The 19,739-nt window shown below is 42.6% G+C and overlaps 1 protein-coding gene across 2 annotated transcripts in view; it reads right to left on the bottom strand.

The window, feature by feature from the left end:
• The window catches only part of LOC117458178 (solute carrier family 22 member 4-like), a 52,703-nt gene extending 34,488 nt beyond the window's left edge, over positions 1 to 18,215 (bottom strand). For both annotated transcript variants that reach the window (XM_034098479.2, XM_034098478.2), the window contains exons 1-9: positions 17,672 to 18,215; positions 16,700 to 16,803; positions 16,456 to 16,610; positions 15,972 to 16,143; positions 15,050 to 15,176; positions 8,634 to 8,734; positions 8,291 to 8,505; positions 1,710 to 1,892; positions 869 to 1,004 (exon numbers count right to left, since the gene is read on the bottom strand). In XM_034098479.2, the coding sequence (XP_033954370.1) occupies positions 869 to 1,004; positions 1,710 to 1,892; positions 8,291 to 8,505; positions 8,634 to 8,734; positions 15,050 to 15,176; positions 15,972 to 16,143; positions 16,456 to 16,610; positions 16,700 to 16,803; positions 17,672 to 18,100 (1,622 nt within the window). In that variant the 5' untranslated portion in view covers positions 18,101 to 18,215. The remainder of the gene's footprint in view (positions 1 to 868; positions 1,005 to 1,709; positions 1,893 to 8,290; positions 8,506 to 8,633; positions 8,735 to 15,049; positions 15,177 to 15,971; positions 16,144 to 16,455; positions 16,611 to 16,699; positions 16,804 to 17,671) is intronic.
• Between the last annotated feature and the right edge of the window lie 1,524 nt (positions 18,216 to 19,739).

Below are 19,739 nucleotides of genomic sequence, written 5' to 3'. Positions count from 1 at the left end.
ATTTCATCGGAGTGGTGCTTTCCCTCCTGAATGATTATCCTGCAAACCGGGGCCTAATCGCCAAACACCATTACATTCTCCTGTTGTATTATCATGGCAATCATTTTATTCATATGACGTGTAACAATAAATATGTAATTCTTACATCACGTCTCTCCGGTTTTAAATGGTATAGTTGTCTCTTTGTAGGACACTGATTTAAATTATTCTTAAACGATGAATTATTGTTATGCTATGTATGTAATTTATTATATCTAATGCCTTGTCTTTTATATATGTAATGTCTTGTCTTTTAACTATGTAATGTCTTGTCTTTTATCTGGACCCTGAGTCTGTAATAAAGTTTTCATTCATTCATTCATCCAACCTGATCAATAAACTCCAACATATCCAGAACTCTGCTCCCTCCTCACCCACATCACTCCCATCCTCCAGAACCTCCACTGGCTCCCCGTCCGACAAAGAATCGACTTCAAAGTCCTCCTCATTGCTCACAAAGCCCTCAACAACCAGCCCCCCCCCCCCCTACCTCACAGACCTGCTGCACCACCACACCGCCTCCGCTCATCAGAAGCCAACTGCACTGACCTCACCACCTTCAAAAAAACTTACAAAAACTCACCTCTTCAATCTGGCTTTTAATGTGTGATTGTTTTTGTATTGCTTGATTTTAATTTGACTTTAACTATATATATTTATTTGTTCTTTTCTTTTCACTATATCTGTAAAGCGTCTTTGAGCACCTGTAAAAGCGCTAACAAAATAAATCTATTATTATTAATCAGTGAGAGTGGTAAAGAGTTTCCCCTTAACTATGATACATAATCTTAATGTGATCAAGAGGACTTGGAGTGTAGTGTACGCTCACCTGCATATCAGCTGCATTTGTTCCATGGTTTCTGGTAAAGGCTTTCCAAAAGTTTCTGGCAGCAGGAAACACAAGAGGGCCCCACAAAGGGCAAACCCACCCATCAATATGTATGGTAATGACTTGTTGTATTGTCCTTTAAAAAAGCAGAAAATACCACAATAAAGGCAAGGAATGACTCATTAAACAAATATAATTACTTGTACGACTGTGTGTATTGTAATTGAGATGAACAAAATAACAACGGTTCTATGCTTTCTGAACAATTATTTTTGAGAGAATAAAAAGAAAAAAACTTGTTTCAGCACATTTTCAGCAAACTAAAGCTTGAAGTAAAGACAAGAGACCAAGGGCGTTCTTAATGAAGTAGGGCTTCAATTAAAGATGTCGATTTTTAAACTTTTTTTTTTTAATGAAATGCTAAAAAAGTGAACAATAGTGATTCACAGTGCGTCATAGGCTACACAAATGCCTTTGGTTTGCTTATTCTGTCTGATTAAATCCTTAGAGAAAAACCCATTTGACTTTTCTTTACTTTTAATTAAAAAAGTAAGTATGCCGTATACCTTAAGCTTCAGATGTTCAACTTACGCTTTCTATATGTCATAACAATGTTTACATTTGAGAAGAACCATCAAATATTTGGCTTTTTGCTTCAACAAGGCAGAATCAATTGTTTGAATATCGATTAATTCTTAGTAGCTGGACAAATCAACTCTTCAACTGTACAACAGCTGCAACTCTACACTACAGAAATAAGAAAATAATAATAAACTGAATTGATCAGAAAGAAATGCCCTCACACTTGCTAAATGCTCAAAATATAAAACGTATTACTTACCCAGGTAAATGATAAAAGGGGAGATGATGGTTCCAATGCGAGCAGCCATGGAACAGCAGCCCATCGCTGTGCTTCTGATGACGGTGGGGAAGAGCTCCGATGAGAACGTGTACACCACACAAAATGCAGATGTAATGCCAAATCTGCCCAAAATCTCCAACAACACAGGCACAATCTCTGAATCTATAAGGCAATAAGAAGAAGAGGCATATGAAATATACGATACATTCAACACATCTAAAGTCCATTCAATTAGCCTTGTTTTTCCTTCTGACTTGTGAACATTATATATTTTAATTGTTTTACTATTGTCCAATACTTTTATCACCAGCAAAACTAATGAAATTCCTAACAGTCTAAGCTGTACAATTTGGATCTATTTGGATCCTAAGAGTGTACGCTGCTTGTGATTCGTCCTTGGAATGTCGCCACACAAACCCAATTTGTAACATTTTAAATGCAAGGGTTGATCATTATTTTATCTCAATTGGCCAAAATGACTTAACAGACGTTTATATAAATACACATTGTAATAGAAGATGGTATTTATCTTTTATATATATGTTTAAAATCACAACTGTTGTCAACCAGAACTATGTACATGTTGTTGTTCATGTTATGCTGCAAAGATTTAGCATTCCGTCCATTAAGTGTGACAGAACAGTTTTATTCAACCTGATCTCACCAGAATGCGTGACTCCACCACGACTCCTTAACACCGCATTGTGTGGTGGACTCACGAACTTTGTTACATTTACGTGTCTGCACCACGCAAACAACCCCAATGTAAAGTGAATGAGGCTCTTTTGTCGTGGTGCACACACGCATTTCTACAACGTCCTGCAGTGAGCTTTTATTCTATAAAACGTTTTTAAAATCTACTTTATATATTTTTATTTTTCGTCAGAATGTATTATGGTGCATTAGTTACGAATTTTTGTTCTCAAAAAACAGTGCATTGTGTGTAATACAACTGTGATTTTTATTAAATTAGTTACTTTTTAAGGAAGGCCAGAGCTTCAGCTGTGTCAAATAGATTGTTCCCTTTTAGTTAACGTTTTTTAAAAGAACATTATATTCCGATTTGATCATGTCCCCTTTATTGTAATACGGAGAGCAATGTGAGCATCCATTCCCATTGGATAACGGAGGATTTTACCCCGAAAGTAAGTATTCTCCTTACTGTCGATTGATTTTACAGTGCTATCTGCACTACTCATCAACTCAAAAACACCAGATTATCCTTGTTGATTACACAACATTGATTGGTTTAAGTTGTGTGCAATGCTTTTGTAATTTTCCCCTTCGATTCGGAGAAACAAATATTTGTTCAGTTTAGGATGGCCGAAGACACTACACTACCCAGAATCCTCAGCTATTGTTCCGCGTTGCCTCAAGCTCTGTGATTGGTTGACCTCCAACTGCATTCCATATGAAAAGAAAACGTTTCGTAAAAGATAAATCACACTTTATTCAGCAGTGCTTGCTTTACTCTTTGAAAGTCATCGCATGCATGCATTGTAAATATTACACATCTGTCGTAGTTCTTTATTTATCTACAGAGATCGGGGTCAGAATAGACCGGAAACTATTCTTTTACCGTTCTGTTTTAATTTCACAATAAAGTTAGTAGTAATTATTTGTTTTGATATTATTGTTTTTTATTAACTACTAGACCGCTGGGTCATGTTAAGACCATCGTTTATGTGTTGCTGTGGGTTTTTTCCATCTCTTTTGTGTTACAAATATCAAAACAATAACAGAATATATCCGTCGTAAACTAAACCAGAAACAGCAGTATATTTTATTTTGTTAACACTGTAAACTTGACAGCTATTTAACCTATGTTTTTAACCATAGACTGTATATATAAATGGACGTAGTGTCCGTGACGTCACCCATAGAATTCTGCAGAGTTGCCGTGAAGCCCTTAGTAGGCGGAGTCGGCCACTAACGGCTCGACTGTGACGTCAGAGTCTAATCAGAGCCTGCTCCAAATAAGGGCAAAGAGGCGGAGGCGAGGCGGGACCTGCTGCCTCCGAACTGGAAGTAAACAGAGCTAGCTCAGGCTAAGAAGCTAAGCTAACATGAAATACATGCATACCAAGTTACTGCTAACAGTGTAGTTCCCCTATATAAACGTTACATTCATATTCAAATGAGACAATCTGCAAGAGAATTAGCTATATTTTGTTATTCTTAATGCTTGTCATTCACACGTTGAGAAAAGACGGACTCTACCGCCCGGACCTAACGGAGCCGCAGTGGGCTAGCTCTGGGACGCCGACTGGAGCTAGCCCCCTGCGGCTCCGTTAGCTCCGGTGGCCACCACTGGGATAATTGGGTCCCCTATTAACATGTTCTCCCGTTTAGCTGTATGGGCATCATAACCATAGACTATAAAAGTCTTACCCAAGGCTGAATCATAAACTAAAATGTGTATGTATGCATAAAGGGTTACGTCCTTAACTGGCTAATAAGTAACAAGCTAAGCTACCAAGCACACAAACACCTGCGAACGGGATTAACATGTATAATATTATCATTTTAGACTTCTTGGAAGTTCTGTTAGTACATTCAAGCGCACAGCACGACATTTTAATTGTCTGGTATTTGTAACAATATTCCCTAAAAGGCACAATCACCACGAACACAGCTAAAGCTAAAGGGTCACGTACAGCTATGACTAACTAACGTTGTAGCCTCTATGGTTGTAGCCTAGCAGAGTGGACAAGTTGCTGTCAGTGTTGCCAACTCCATAGTAAGGAAAGTAGCTATTAGCTGTCCGAAAAGTCGCCAGAATTTGCTAAATGACGTCATCACCCAATTTGCATATCATGTAATGGCGGCTGTAGGAGAGAGCTTGGTAGAGGGGAGTACAAAAAACGTTCCCAACCCTTCAAGGATCAAAACTTGAAACCACCGGAGTTAAATCCAGACGACAGTAGATCAGAAATGTCTTTGCCTTTTGAGTATGTTTTTGGGTTTTAACATGCTTCTTGATGTCAGAGAGTTTGGCATAGAAATCCCCCTTACAATAAAGGCAGTATGCCCGTGTGTCATCTCCAATAAATGGCTTCAACCATCCTTTATACTCAGGGTTTGATTCCCACTCCTTTCTGTATTTTTGAGAATACAATTTAGACTGTGCCATGATGTTTGTCACAGAGAGACACACACACAGTGGACGAGGTGATTGAGTGACTGAGGCTGTGTGAGTCAAAGCAAAGCAAAGGCAGTTATTTATTATAGTGTGAAAGTGAGTGAAGAAACATTTACATTTAAATCCTGCTCAAAACCAGGACGGCTTGGCATTTGGCGCATGCGCAATTCATTTTCAGTCTCGACGCGGGGGAGTGTGGTTGTCTCCTCTCTGCTCTAACTGCAGCCAGGCAACTGTCAGTCTGAGCGCCTGTGAGTACTATGGGAGGGAGGCGGGGCTCACGGCAGCACCCGCGGCTCGTTAACTGCAGAACAATACGTGAGTCTCCAAACACCAGAAAAGTCCCTAATAACACCATTATAAATCGTTAGATTAGTCGTTAGTCGCTTTTGACACAAATAAGTAGCCGGAGGGTTTGGAAAGCCACCAAATTTAACGAGAATATCGCCAAGTTGGCAACACTGGTTGCTGTTAGCTGACAGTGAGGCATGTACGTGTCCATCAACGTGACCACGCCCTAATTTATGCAACAATTTTAAGACCTAATATAAATAAAAGGGTCGTGTTAGAAAACAATTCACTCACAGTAATCATGAAGGTGGAATCTAACTATATCGATAATAATATGTATTGCATCCATGGGTAGAAACATTTGTTTCTGCTGTAAAGTTGGGCATTTTAACATGGGGGTCTATGGAAATTGCTCCTTTCTGCAGCCAGTCCCTAGCGGCCCATGTATGAACTGCAGTGTGTGGCACTTCCGTATTGGCTTCCCGGCTGTTCCCCAGAGTTTGCCGCTTGTTTTTAACCCATACCTCCTACTGGTTAAAGCACGTTATTACACGTTTAGAGTAATATTGAAATCTTGAAAAGGGATGTCCAAAATAGCAATTATATACAGTTTTTAATTAACTATTTGTAGAGAATAACGAGTAATGTATATACTTTATAGGGATCTGCAGATACATATTTAGTCTTCTCAAGCACCAACAATCATTACATTACATGACATTTCATTTAGCTGACGCTTTTATCCAAAGCGACTTACAATAAGTGCGTTCGACCAACAAAATACAAGCTTGAAGAAAACAGAATCATATAAGTACATCAGGTTTCATAGAGCCAAAACATTTCAAGTGCTACTCAACTGGCTTTAGATAAGCCAGTCCTCCAATCAAATATCTCTCCTGATTGTTGGCACTTGACAATCACCTTCCCTGAATTTTACTCAGGTGTAACTAAAGTCTGCTTTAAGGGTTGTTTATATTTCACATCATTAATCAGAATCTGTAAAGTAACTAAAATAAATGTAGTGGAGTAAAAATACCAGGTTAACCTTAAAGAAAGCCCTCAGGATTATAAAAGACCCCCATCACCCCAGCCACAAACTGTTCTGTCTGCTGCCGTCTGGCACAACAGCCGCATTCTAGGAGAGGATGTGGCTGTTGTGGAGGACTACAAGTACCTGGGAGTGCACTTATGGGCTGAACTGGAGGATCAACACTGACGCTGTGTACGAGAAGGGGATGAGCAGACTCTATTTTCTGAGGAAGCTGAGATCCTTCCACGTGTGCAGCAAGATGCTGGAGATCTTCTAGTCTGTTGTGGCCAGTGCACTCTTCTTTGCTGCGGTCTGCTGGGGGGGCAGCATCAGAGCCGGTGACACCAGCAGGATCAATAAACTGATCAGGAAAGCTGGGTCTGTCATCGGCATCAAGCTGGACCCCTTTGAAGCTGTGGTGGAGAGGAGGACACTGAACAGGCTGTTGTCCATCATGGATAACCCACCCATCCTCTCCACCTGCAGCTGGACAGACAACGGAGCTCCTTCTCCAACAGACTGCTGACAAGGACCGATACAGGAACACATTCCTGCCCACTGCAATAACTCTGTCCACTAAATCACCTCTGGCTGGAAGAGAACTCTGTGCTCCATAGTTTCTCTTGTAATACAACCTTACTGTACATTTTACACATATATAATCTGTTCAATATTTAATATTCCATATTCCATTGTCATATATTTTTGAATATGTATATTTGCATATATAGTTATCTACATGTATATTTTCTATTTCAACACGTATATTTTCTATTTTCTTTTTTTTCTATTCTTGTTTATTTGTAGTTTTGTTTTATTGTAAAATGCCTTGTATTTTATGCTGCTGCAACAAAAACAATTTCCCAAATTGGGATCAATAAAGTACCACCTTATCTTATCTTATCTTATCTTACATCCGGACTAAAACCACCAGACTCAGGGACAGTTTCATCCCACAGGCCATAAGACTATTAAACACCTGAACTTTGAAATAACATCCATAACATTAATCTGGCTGCTACTTAGAAATGATGTGTCTAATATATCATATTCCAATCACTTGTAGCCTATAGACTCTTATTGCACTATTTCACGTTTTACTATTTTACTATTTGTATTGACTTGCACAATTTTTTCTGTGTATCTGTTTTATTGTGTTGCACTGTTGGAGGAGTCTGTGACCTAAGGGGGGGGGGGGGGTAGGAGACGTTCGATTGCTGTTTTGAATAGTGTGGCGTCGATGGGTTTCATTCCATTTCAAAATGCTGTTTTGTCGCTCAGCGTAAACTTCGCGCACTGCCACTCCAACAACCAATCACAGAGCTTGAGGACAAATCACGGGGTTTGTCAAGCAAAGCACAAGTCCCAAACGATAGCTGAGGATTCTGGGTATCGGCCATCCTAAACTGAACACATATTTGTTTCTCCGAATCAAAGGGGAAAATTACAAAAGCATTGTACACAATTTAAACCAATCAATGTTGTGTAATCAACAAGGATAATCTGGTGTTTTTGAGTTGATGAGTAGTGCAGATAGCACTGTAAAATCAATCGACAGTAAAGAGAATACTTACTTCCTGGTGTAAAATCGTCTGTTATCCAATGGGAATGGATGCTCACATTGCTCTCCGTAATACAATAAAGGGGACATGATCAAATCAGAATATAATGTTCTTTTAAAAAACGTTAACTAAAGGGAACAAGCTATTGGACACAGCTGAAGCTCTGGCCTTCCTTAAAAACTAACTAATTTAATAAAAATCCCAGTTGTATTACACACAATGCACTGTTTTTTGAGAACAAAAAATCGTAAATAATGCACCATAATACATTCTGACAAAAAATAAAAATTATTATGAATACAAATAAAATAAAAGAAGCCTCCCGTGAGTTACTATAAGCTATAAAGTAGATTTTAAAAACGTTTTATAGAATAAAAGCTCACTTTACATTGGGGTTGTTTGCGTGGTGCAGACACGTAAATGTAACAAAGTTCGTGAGTCCACCACGCAATGCGGTGTTAAGGAGTTGTGGTGGAGTCACGCATTCTGGTGAGATCAGGTTGGTTTTATTCATCTATAGAAAGCAAAGTATTACCTGTTGGGATGATGTGAACACAGAGGATCATCACGCCTCCGAAGAAGAGTGTAGAAGATTGGCACAAGTGCCTGGAGCAGTATTGGAGCAGTAACAAGGCTATTATGTAAGCCGGCAATTGTACTAAGCCAGACAGGAAGCAGTTTAAAAAAGGGTCGCCGTTCAGGTTTGATGTGTTGAGGACTAAACCGTAGTAGCCAATAGTGACAACAATCCTGCAGAGACATTCAAGACAACAAATTCAGTACACGTAGGATGGGAGACACACATTTGGGATGGATCTGTAATATTTACATTGTTTTGTAGAGTGATTTTTGAGTTAAAGAGAAGATTGTAGACATACCACAGCATTGAGCACAGCACTGTAATGGAGAACATATTGCGGCTGCTCACAATAACTGAACAGTTGTATTTCTTGTCTTTCCTAGACATTGTATCGTCAATCTTGGAAAAAGAATCAAATGCATTTGCAACAATTAAAAGCATCAAATCCTAAACTGTGAAAATAGCCCTGCCACTCATGCAACACACATTTGACACTGGCAGTTCTCATTCATAACACTCCGTTCGATGTCTCACTATGGGATGCGCCTCATCGCGGAGCAAACAGAAGCATCAATCTCATTACGCCAATCCTGATTGGCTGGTGATCTTGACGTCAACGTCAGGGGAAATCACCCCCTATAAGTAGCTTGCTCCACGACGCATGCGTCATTCAAACACCTCTTCTCGCTTCAGAGCACATCTCGAACGGTAGCCGGGCTAGCTTAACAGTCCACAGACTGAACCCAAAGCTAATTTTCGGTCGACGGGCGTTAGCCGGCTACCCTATTCTCTCACAGAAGAAGTACTATAGTCAACCTCGCCGAATTCTTCCTCCGGAAGTAAGGTAAGATTTTGACTTGCAAGTTAGCAACACACCAGTTGCTAGCTTGTGCTTTTTTCCCTCACCACGGTAGCGAGGACGTTTTTTATTCTTTTTTCTTCCCCGGAGGATAAAAGGATTTAAAAGAATATTGCCACACCAGGTAATATTCTTTGAGAGGAAAGGACCCACACTACCTTTTTTCTCCGGATAAAGGACAGTTTGGGAACTTTTCTTGACATACCTGTTAAGAGCGGGTCCTCTCCATGGACGCCTCTCTCCCTCACACCAGAGGAGTCAGGGACTCGAAGGCTCGGTTCTGCGGCTGCGGGTTGAAGATAGCAGGCACAGACTCACACCAGGTCTGCTCGTCCTGCCTCGGGCTGGAACACGCCCAGGAGGCTATCGACGACCCCGGCTCGTGCGGGCATTGTGCCCACCTCACCATAAAGAGCCTTCGCCGACGGTTAGCACGACAAGCTAGCCTGTCGGGACAGGATCCCCTCATGTCCACTGGTTGGCCGGCTGGCAACCAAGACACGGGGGCGTCCGCCGCAGAGACTGAGTCCCTCGCCTTCACGGCCTGGGGCTCATCAACCGCGGAAGCCGCGGAGCCGGTTTCCCGCGCCATATCAGGCCGGGTCCCGGTGGCGGCAAAGGACGCGGGAACGGGACCCCACGCTATACCAAGCTGGGGCTCCCGACTGCACCTCACCATGATTTCACCCGCGGAGGATGTCCTAGAATTGAATTACATGGAGGACGAAGAGGATGCCTCTGAGTTCCTCCTGTCTGATTCGGACGAGCAAGAAGACGACGTCTTCGTGTCACCAGCTCAGGCTGCAAAGCCTGGAGCGATGGCTGCTCTCTCGGGCGATAGCACACCAGCTTTGCCCTGTCTCAGTATGGACCTACAAGCCGTGTGTCAACGTGCTGCGGCCAGACTAGACATCCCATGGCCCGAAGTGGCCAAGGAGACCTCCAGGTCCCGTTACGAGGGAAAACTGTTTTTCCAAACAACGAGGACAAAGAGGCAACTCCTCCCGGTCTTCCCGGAGATGTTGGATGAGGTGTCGGTCTCGTGGAGAGACCGGCCCTTTAGCAACAAGGTCCCAATCCAGGGTGCCCACTCCCTTGACTGTGACGGTATGGAGAGGCTCGGCCTGCTCCACATACCGCATATGGAACCGCTGGTGGCAGCCCACCTCCTACCGAGGATGGGCCCGTCACCAAGCAGGAACCCCACACTGCCAGCAAAAACAGACCGATTCCAGTCGACCATGACGGAACGGGCCTACAAAGCTGCAGCATTGCAGCATCGATGCTAACCGCGTACCAAGCGGAGCTCTGTGAGGATCTGTCGAGCGATTCTGGACCGGCCACTCTGGACGAGATAGCCGCGGTCACAGACATTTGTCTCCGTGTCCAACGCTGCGCCGTCCAGGCCACGGGCAAGGTAATGGGGATCATGGTGGTCCAGGAAAGAGCTAGATGGCTCAACCTCACCAACCTCCCGGACCGGGAAAAAGAAGATGTGCTGGATATGCCCATCGTTCCCGAGGGGATTTTCGGCTCCGCTCTCGCTTCCATGCAGAGGAGGTGCGAGTCGAAAAAGAAGGAAGACGAGACCCTCCACCTCTGTCTCCCTCGAAGGGTCCAGCCGCTGCCTCCGCAACAGCGACCCTTCGCCCAAGCTGCTCCGAACCCTGCTGGATCTAGAGTACCAGATCAGCAGAGGTCGCAGCCCGCCCCGAGTCCCCAGCCCAGGCAGGAGACGAGGGCCAGTTCGTCTAGAAAATCTCCGGTCCCGGCTGCAGCCCAGGCGCAGCCAACCCAGAATTTCGGCCAGCAATCAAGGAGGAAGAAGCGAGCGGCATGACAGCCCCTCCTTCTCCCCTCTGTGACAGAGCTGGAAGTTCCTTCTCCGGCTCGAATTGTGTTCCCGCTGCCTCGAGAGATGCCTCAACGCCATCCTCAAGTCCGCACAAAACACATGTCACATCATTATTGTTTGAATAAACCATTTTCCGCTGACGCATCCAGGCTTCGGCCAAGGGCGCAGCTCAAAAAAATGAAAAGAAAAACAATAAACAGTCCGTTAACCATAAATCCCCTTCTGAGAGCAGCTACGGCCTCTCTCAAAAGGCGGATAATAAACAGGTCTGTGAAGGCACCACCGTCACGCGCATGCGCAGTGCCGGTTGGGGCTTTAAGGGCACTACCGCCACGTGCGCACACAGTGCCGGCTAGAGCTGTAAAGAACGGCCCGTCAATCCTTTCCCTTTCGAGAGCAGCTAAGGCATCTCTCAAAGGACGGATTATTGACGGGTCCGTGAAGCCACCGCCACGTGCGTGCGCAGTGACGGTGGGGACTGTTGAAATGGGGTACCACCGTGTTCAGACACTAGAGGGCCCCATGACACAACAAACAGAGTCTCAGAGGGCAAGAGATGTGACATCTCCGCTGGCTCTAAGGAGCACACAGTGGAAGATGCTCACAACATCTGCTTGGGTTTTCAAGACAGTAACACGGGGTTACAGACTCCAATTCGCTGTCACCCCCCCTCGTTTCTCGGGCATTTTGTATTCACAAGCCCGGGGAGAGTCAGCCCATATTCTAGAGAGAGAGATCCTCTCACTTCTAGAAAAGAGAGCTATATCTGTTGTACCTGCCGAGCAGAGTCAGAGTGGTTTTTATTCCAAGTACTTCCTCGTCCCCAAACGAGGAGGGAACGGAATCCGGCCAATACTGGATTTGAGGGTTCTGAACAGATATCTAAAAAGATATAAATTCAGAATGCTCACTCACACATCTCTGCTGCGTCTCGTGCGACAAGATGATTGGTTTACATCAGTCGACCTGAAAGATGCGTATTTCCACATCCCAGTATATTACCCACACAGGAAATATCTGAGATTCGCATTTCAGGGGATCTGTTACGAATACAGAGTACTTCCCTTCGGCCTGTCTCTCAGTCCAAGAGTGTTTGTACGATGTACGGAAGCCGCGATAGCCCCGTTAAGACAACAGGGTATTCGCTTGGCGACCTACTTGGACGACTGGCTGCTTCTCGCACAGTCGGAGCACGAGGCTATTACGCAGACAAATGTTCTCGTAAAGCACCTGCTCAACCTGGGTTTCATAATAAACACAGAGAAGAGCATGTTGTGCCCCGCGCAGACTATACTCTTCCTAGGGTTACACCTGAACTCGGTGCCCTTTACAGCTCGCCTGTCCGCGGAAAGAGTGAAAGCTTTCAGAGCTTGTCTCGCTCATTTCCAGCGACGCAAACATGTTCTCTTCAGAACATGCCTGCGGTTGATGGGGCTCATGGCGTCAGCCATCCTGGTCGTACGACTAGGACACTTACACATGAGGGAGTTTCAGCGCTGGGTAGCCGCCTTAAAACTAAACCCCGTGCGTCATGGCGCGCGGAGGGTAATGGTTACTGTGACATGCGTAACGGCACTGCGCCACTGGCTGCACCCGACTTTTCTAGTACGGGGCGTGCCTATGGGTGCTGTCCTTTCACGAAGGGTGGTCACCACAGACGCATGTCTGACAGGTTGGGGAGGTATTTATGAAGGCCGTCCGGTGAGGGGTCTCTGGAGCAGAGACCTCCAGCGGGCACACATAAATTACCTGGAGCTTTTAGCGGTGTGCCTCACCCTAAAGCACTTCCTGCCTTTTCTCAGAGGACACCATGTCCTCGTGAGGACAGACAATACGACGACAATATCGTATATAAACCGCCAAGGGGGTTTGCGTTCTCTCCAGTTACACATGCTGGCACGCAAACTGATCCTATGGAGCAGCGGGCGTCTCCTCTCCCTGAGAGCGACGCACGTACCGGGTGTGTCGAACCTCGGGGCAGATCTGCTGTCCAGAGGTACACCACTTTATGCAGACTGGACTCTACATCCAAGGATTGTGAGCCAGCTGTGGGTGCGTTATGGTAGAGCCACGGTGGACCTGTTCGCATCAACAGAAAATGCTCAATGTCAGCTGTTCTTTTCAATGCGCGACCTAAACGCACCGTTAGGCGTGGACGCACTCGCACACGTTTGGCCTTCGGGCCTTCTGTACGCGTTCCCACCCCTGGCTCTGATTCCCCAAACTCTGGCCAGAGTGAGGGAACAACGCCACACACTTATCCTGATAGCTCCGCACTGGCCCGCTATGTACTGGCTGGCGGAGATTTATCAGCTGCTGTGCGGGCAGCCATAGCAGCTCCCACTACACAGGGGCATACTGTCCCAGGCGGGGGGTGACATTTTTCACCCACACCCAGAGCGCTTGGCCTGTGGTACAACCTGGATATAGTGAGACTCCCTCATAGGGTGTTAACACTATTCAGAGTGCGAGAGATTCCTACACCAGGTCTCTCTAACATAGTGCTGTTACTGACCCTGGCTTCTGCCAGGCGAGCCAGTAATGTTTTCAGACACTGTCTGTACATGTACCCAATGGATATTGAGACATCTCCTCAGCCGCTGGGTCCCTACGGGGAACAGCAGCGGGATTTGCTGTGTCCAGTTTGTGCTTACGCACCTGTATGGACAGATCAGGGGTGCTTGTCATAATGACCAACTCCTGGTGTCCTGGGCTAACCCTTAAAGGGGGCAAGCCGGTTACTAAGCAACGGCTCTCCCACTGTCGTGTGGAGGCTATTGCTTTGAGACCCTTACGAGTCAGAGTTTGCAGGCACCTTCAGGTCCGCGAGCTCTTTCAAATCAGGGGCTGGCTGCATCCTGGGCTCTGTCCAGGATGTCTCCCATCCAAGACATCTGTGCAGCGGCAAGCGGGTCTTCGCCGCTCACTTTTGTCCGCTTTTACAGGCTAGACGTCTCCGCTCCAAGCGTGGCCCGAGCAGTGCTGGGCACCTTGTTGAGTCGGGACTCCACCTGTTAAATTCTGGTTGGTCGGTGGTCTTCGAGATAAGCTCGTCTGGCAATACGGGAGCTACAATATCCCATAGTGAGACATCGAACGGAGTGTTATGAATGAGAACTATAGGTTACTAACGTAACCCCAGTACTCAGAGTAACATGAAGTGAGATGTCTCACCAGACGGCCCTCCTTGCTATGGTGAAGCGAGAAGAGGTGCTTATTTTGAATGACGCATGCGTCGTGGCGCAAGCTACTTATAGGGGGTGATTTCCCCTGACGTTGACGTCAAGATCACCAGCCAATCAGGATTGGCGTAATGAGATTGATGTTTCTGTTTGCTCCGCGATGAGGCGCATCCCATAGTGAGACATCTCACTTCATGTTACTCTGACACTGGGGTTACGTAAGTAACCTATAGTTTTTAAAATACAAAAACTTGGATGTTAGAATCAGTCAAATGTAGTTGAGTAAAAAGTACAGAATTCACAAAACAGAATAGTATATTGAGTTGATACTTGACTACAATTACCTTAGTGAAATTGCTGACATGAAATGCAATACTCTCAAAACATGGACTTAAAATCACACTGTACATTTTACATTTATATCCAATGTAATATTTAATATTCCATTCCTTACTTACTTACTTACTTACTTACTTACTTACTTATATATGTATATATACATATATAAGTATGTATATATAAATATAATATCCTGCTGTATATATTCTACTTTTTAATGCTATTTTATTGCTATTGAGATGACATTTTGGAATGTTTATTTCTTTACATTTGTATTGTACAGTGCCATGTATTTTTATTCTGCTGCAACACAAACATTTCCCAACTTGGGATCAATACAGTACTTCTTATCTTATCTTACAACAGGAAGACTATGCTATGTAAAAAACACAATAAGTAAACTCTTTTTACTTTTACTAACATTCTGAGTCAGGAATGGTTTATTTGTATAACTTGTTAAAAATAAACTAGCAGTTTACCTCAGCTTGTGTGAAAATGGCCTTTGGAGGCTCCACATTGTTGCTCTTAGCGGCTCCTATCAGTATGGCCTCCGCCTCCTCCACTCTGCCCCGAGACAGCAGCCAGCGAGGAGACTCTGGGACTAACCTGCAGAACAGGGAAACAACAATATCAGCACATGTACATAGTTCTTAATATACCATTTGGACTAAATGCAAAACATTTTGACATTGTTTACCTATAAGATTAAAGCATATGGAGATAGCCATTATATTAGCTATTAGAGAAAAGAAAGCCTTAGTGATGCATAACTAGTTGGTTTAGCAAATACACATCTGGTCGATCACCACTGTATCTCACAGGAACATGCTACTTTCTTAAAGTTTCTACTTACAAGTTCCTTTCAATATAAATGTGTTCTAACCATGCAAGCAATGTACTTTTTCTGTATGAGAGAGCAAGCTTTAATACAATACATATAAATTACTTACTAGGGATTGCCATGAGTTTATACTGTTTAACAGTACTTTTTTGGCTACAAACTTATTTATTGATAAATACAATGATAAATTGACCCTGTTCTCTACCAACTTTTTGAATGGGACGCAGTGTTGTTACTGCTATCTATGAACATCTGCACAGTTTGCAGGAGATATGCTCCTGTTTATATTCTTTGTTGATGAACGCTTACACAAGCTGATCGTGTCTGTTGATCCGAAGTAACACATATGAGAGAAAATAAGATGTATGAGGTAAATGCAGTTACATTTATGGCTGATCTGCAAAGTGCAGAAAAGATAGTTTCAACCACAGACTGGCAAAAAGCTCTTAGACTTTTATTTAATTCAGAGCCACAGTTGAAGATCAGTGTTCTACAGACACTACACATTCTGAAAGTGTTGGATGCAGCCCTGATGTTAAATGTCCCTCCCTAATTCTTACCACCATATTGGGACGTAGATCAGTCCAGATGCAGCCATGGGAATCAGCAGCATCCGCCAATCACGGAGGAAGTAGGCTACAGCTGGCATTGCCAGGTAACCCATGGCTGAGCTCATAAACACACCCATGGAGCAGAAGATCACTCTGGACTTTGGGCTTAGTATTTCAGTTCCTGTACCAACATAAATGAGAGCGTATCAATAAAAACCTGAGACTGGAGTTTCTGAGTGATTTTGCCAGTCAGTTCTGTTGGGGGACTTTATGTGAGATCAATAGCCAAGTAATCGAATCACTACATTGATCTGTGTTTTGAAAGCTTGCATTACACACTTGAATACACCACCGTTTTTATCTTAGGCCCCAATACGTTTTGAATCACAAACTTGTGTTTTACCTACCAGGTTAGAGAGGTCAACATGACATCTACAAACTTCTCAAGCAGTATCAAATATAACATGTTCCAAATCCTGACTTGAAAACATACCTAGCACAAATGCAATGGTATAGTTGGAGAACTCGCCAGCACCAACAAAGAAGAAAAGGAAGCAGAAGATCTCCCAGTTTGGAGAGAATATCTGTGCAGTGATCGCCACTGTCTGAAGAATCATCATGAGAAAGAGGGCTGGCCTCCTTCCATACCTGTGAATGAAATACAGTTTAGTGAGTTAGTAACTGCAATTCTAATATTATAATTGATTGTTAAATTATTCAGACTATGAAGTACCAACCTGTCAGACAACTGGCCTGAGATAAATGCCCCCACTAGCACACCGATGTAATTGATCGAGGTAGACAGTGGAAGTTTGTACTTATTGTCACACACCAAGTCCCACTGCAAACACAACATGTGTTGTGTGAAAATGAATCACCTCTATTTCATATGCGTCGCATTTTTATGATAACTAAGACACAGTTTAATCACAGTTATAAAGCTGTACAATAACCAAATGTATATCATATAACAGTAGTAATATTCAAAACCTAGTAGAAGAAGTAGCTGATGCAAAATATCAAACAAATATAAATGTTATTATGAGTAATATTGGCCGCAACAACACACAACAGGTCACTTTTGTGTTTACATCATTATGAGCAGCAGTCGTAGTAATCACATTGTTGTAAACATAAATTATAATAATTCTTCTTCTTTTGTTGATTCTAGCAACTTTTAGCTTCCTGAAAACTAGACACTTAGATGAAACCGGAACACACAAATTACACTTCAGAGCTTTGAATTGATGTCAGACACTGAAGATGAATTGAAAGTTACGGCTGTAGACTTGACAAAACACTTTCTGAGACACCATATTGACACAGCCTCTGCCAAAACCAACTCTGACGTTCTCCCATGTCACTGACACTTAACCACTTCTAAAAATATAATCAATATTATACTTCATGACATCCCTGTTATTGACGGAAGAAGTGATTATTTTATGGTCATGTCTACACAGCTGTGGTTAAATGCCAAGTACAAAGAAAGCGCCTTCCTTATCACACTGGTAACTCTCCCAAGGCCGTTTGCCTGTGTTTGGAAAGAGAATTCAGAGGAGAGCAAAAAGCTAAACCGATTAGAACATAAACTAAATGGCCATATTAATAATTCCCTATCAGACATAACAAATGATATGACCATTTCTCTGTGGAAACCACAAAAACATGCTCAAAGGGAAAATAATTGATGACTTATTATCACTCACCTCTGTGACAATGGTTGACTGGTAGATTTCGTTGCTGTATGTCCACCCATCCAGACACTTCTCCAGAGGAATTTCACTCACATTTACATCCACATTTGGGATGATATTATTCTGAGAGTAGTTTCTGACAATGTCCAGGTTAAGTCTTGAGCAAGAGCTGCTCTTTGAGATGCCATCAACCATTTCCAAAGGGATCGTCTCATTTCTCCACACCTCGCTGATACTGTAATTATCAGGAATAAAGCACTTGTGTGGAGGGGTATCACCTACAAATACGATATAGGCGCCAATAAATCCATTCGGCAGGATGCTGAAGGCCATTGCTAAGAAAATCCTTAGCTGAAAGGGTCCCCAAGATCCAAGAAAAGACGTGATTGTGTCATAATCTCTAATATCCGAACTGTCCATTACCTCATTAGTCATTGGCATTTAAAAAAGGAAAAAGGTAAGCAGACACTGAGTGAATACTGATAGATGCAAGAGAGTGTGCTCTACTGCACACACTTTCTACATATGAGCGATTAAGCTGAGTTCAGGCTTTTTATGGCACTGTGTGACCTGAGCTGCAGTTACACAGTTACACACTAATCTGGGTTTGGTTTAACAACGTGCTATTGCAGCCTTGCATATTTCACCATATTACACGTCGTGGCATAGACATAATAACCAAGGTTTCTGAAACAATGTGAACTTTTTCCCATTGTATAAACATAAACATAAACGCCTTTTATAAACACTAATGCATAACCTTAATGGATAAATGGTTGAAATAAGTAAAAGGTTCTACATCGTAGGGTTTCTAAATGTGTTGTGCTAGAACATAATTTCAAATATAAGTTATTAATTTGGATGTATTCGATCAAATTCAAGTAATAAGAACATTTGAGTAATATTATAAAATATAATGTTACGAAAAGAATCCTTGACAGGGGAGTTCATCATTGCCAAGCAGAGGTTAAACAATAACCAAACCAGACGTTTTATTTCCACTGATTATGGTTTTGGTTTAGAGATAGTAGTAGTAAGTAGTTATAAATTACGCATTTTGTGGTCAACAATAAACTTACGAGGGCCAGTGAGTTTATTTAGTCATTTTTATTTACTTCTTAATATAAAGTATACAACATAAAAATGCTTGAGATTCATCTGAATGTTTAAAGATGCCTTCAGATCACACTCAAAACCACTTTTTGGAATAATGCATCTAGTTTAGCAGTCAACGTTTAAACTCACTGCCATGGGAATAGGACATTATTTAATGGCACCACCATATAGACCAGTGTTACTTTGCATGGCAACTCCTAAAGGTATAAAATGTTTCCTTTTCCAAAGTATTCAGAACACCTTTCTGCTGGGATTCAATCCTATACTATTTTTGTCAGTGCATGGTCGACTCGGACATATAACGTCTTTTTAATTTGATATATTTGGATACTTGTCCCAGCTCACATAAAGGTAAATTGTATTATAGTTGATAAATAAGTTAGGTAATACATGGTGATTTTTGAGCTGTAGAGGTTGTATTTTGTTCCTTTTGGACAGGGCGAGGCTTGCTGTTTCTCGCTGACTTTTATTACTTACGTGTTTTTGTTCCTATATGTTCCCAGTGTGTCAACCACAGCATGCTCCAAACCTCTTTTTCACTGAAAGCAACAACGTTAACACATTGAGAAACAAACATTTAGGATCATTATTTATGTTTAAATAAAAAACAACTGATGGTGGTTTCAAATGTTTATATTTTAATCTCAAGTATTGTGTAACACGGACTCACATACCAATCAAACATGTACTTCAATTTCATACATACATTATAGAACCTAAACTTTTCTCTTGTAATTTTGCCAAAACATTTTTTTAGAATTAACTGTTTAAAAAAAAAAGAAAGAAAACAGGATAAAAAAAAAACTCTTGCCAGTGGACTTTTGGATCTGTCAGATTTCCAATTATTACTGTTGGAGAAATACTGTTTTCTCCACTCTTTGGGTTGTTTTAATGCACTGATATCATGTGTGGCTCTGAACTGTGTATGACCTTGCAGCTGCCTCTTCTTGTGATAGGAGGAGGC

This window comes from Pseudochaenichthys georgianus, chromosome 14 (genome assembly GCF_902827115.2).
Source record: "Pseudochaenichthys georgianus chromosome 14, fPseGeo1.2, whole genome shotgun sequence".
NCBI lineage: Eukaryota > Metazoa > Chordata > Actinopteri > Perciformes > Channichthyidae > Pseudochaenichthys > Pseudochaenichthys georgianus.
This window is presented reverse-complemented; position numbering and strand designations above follow the sequence as displayed.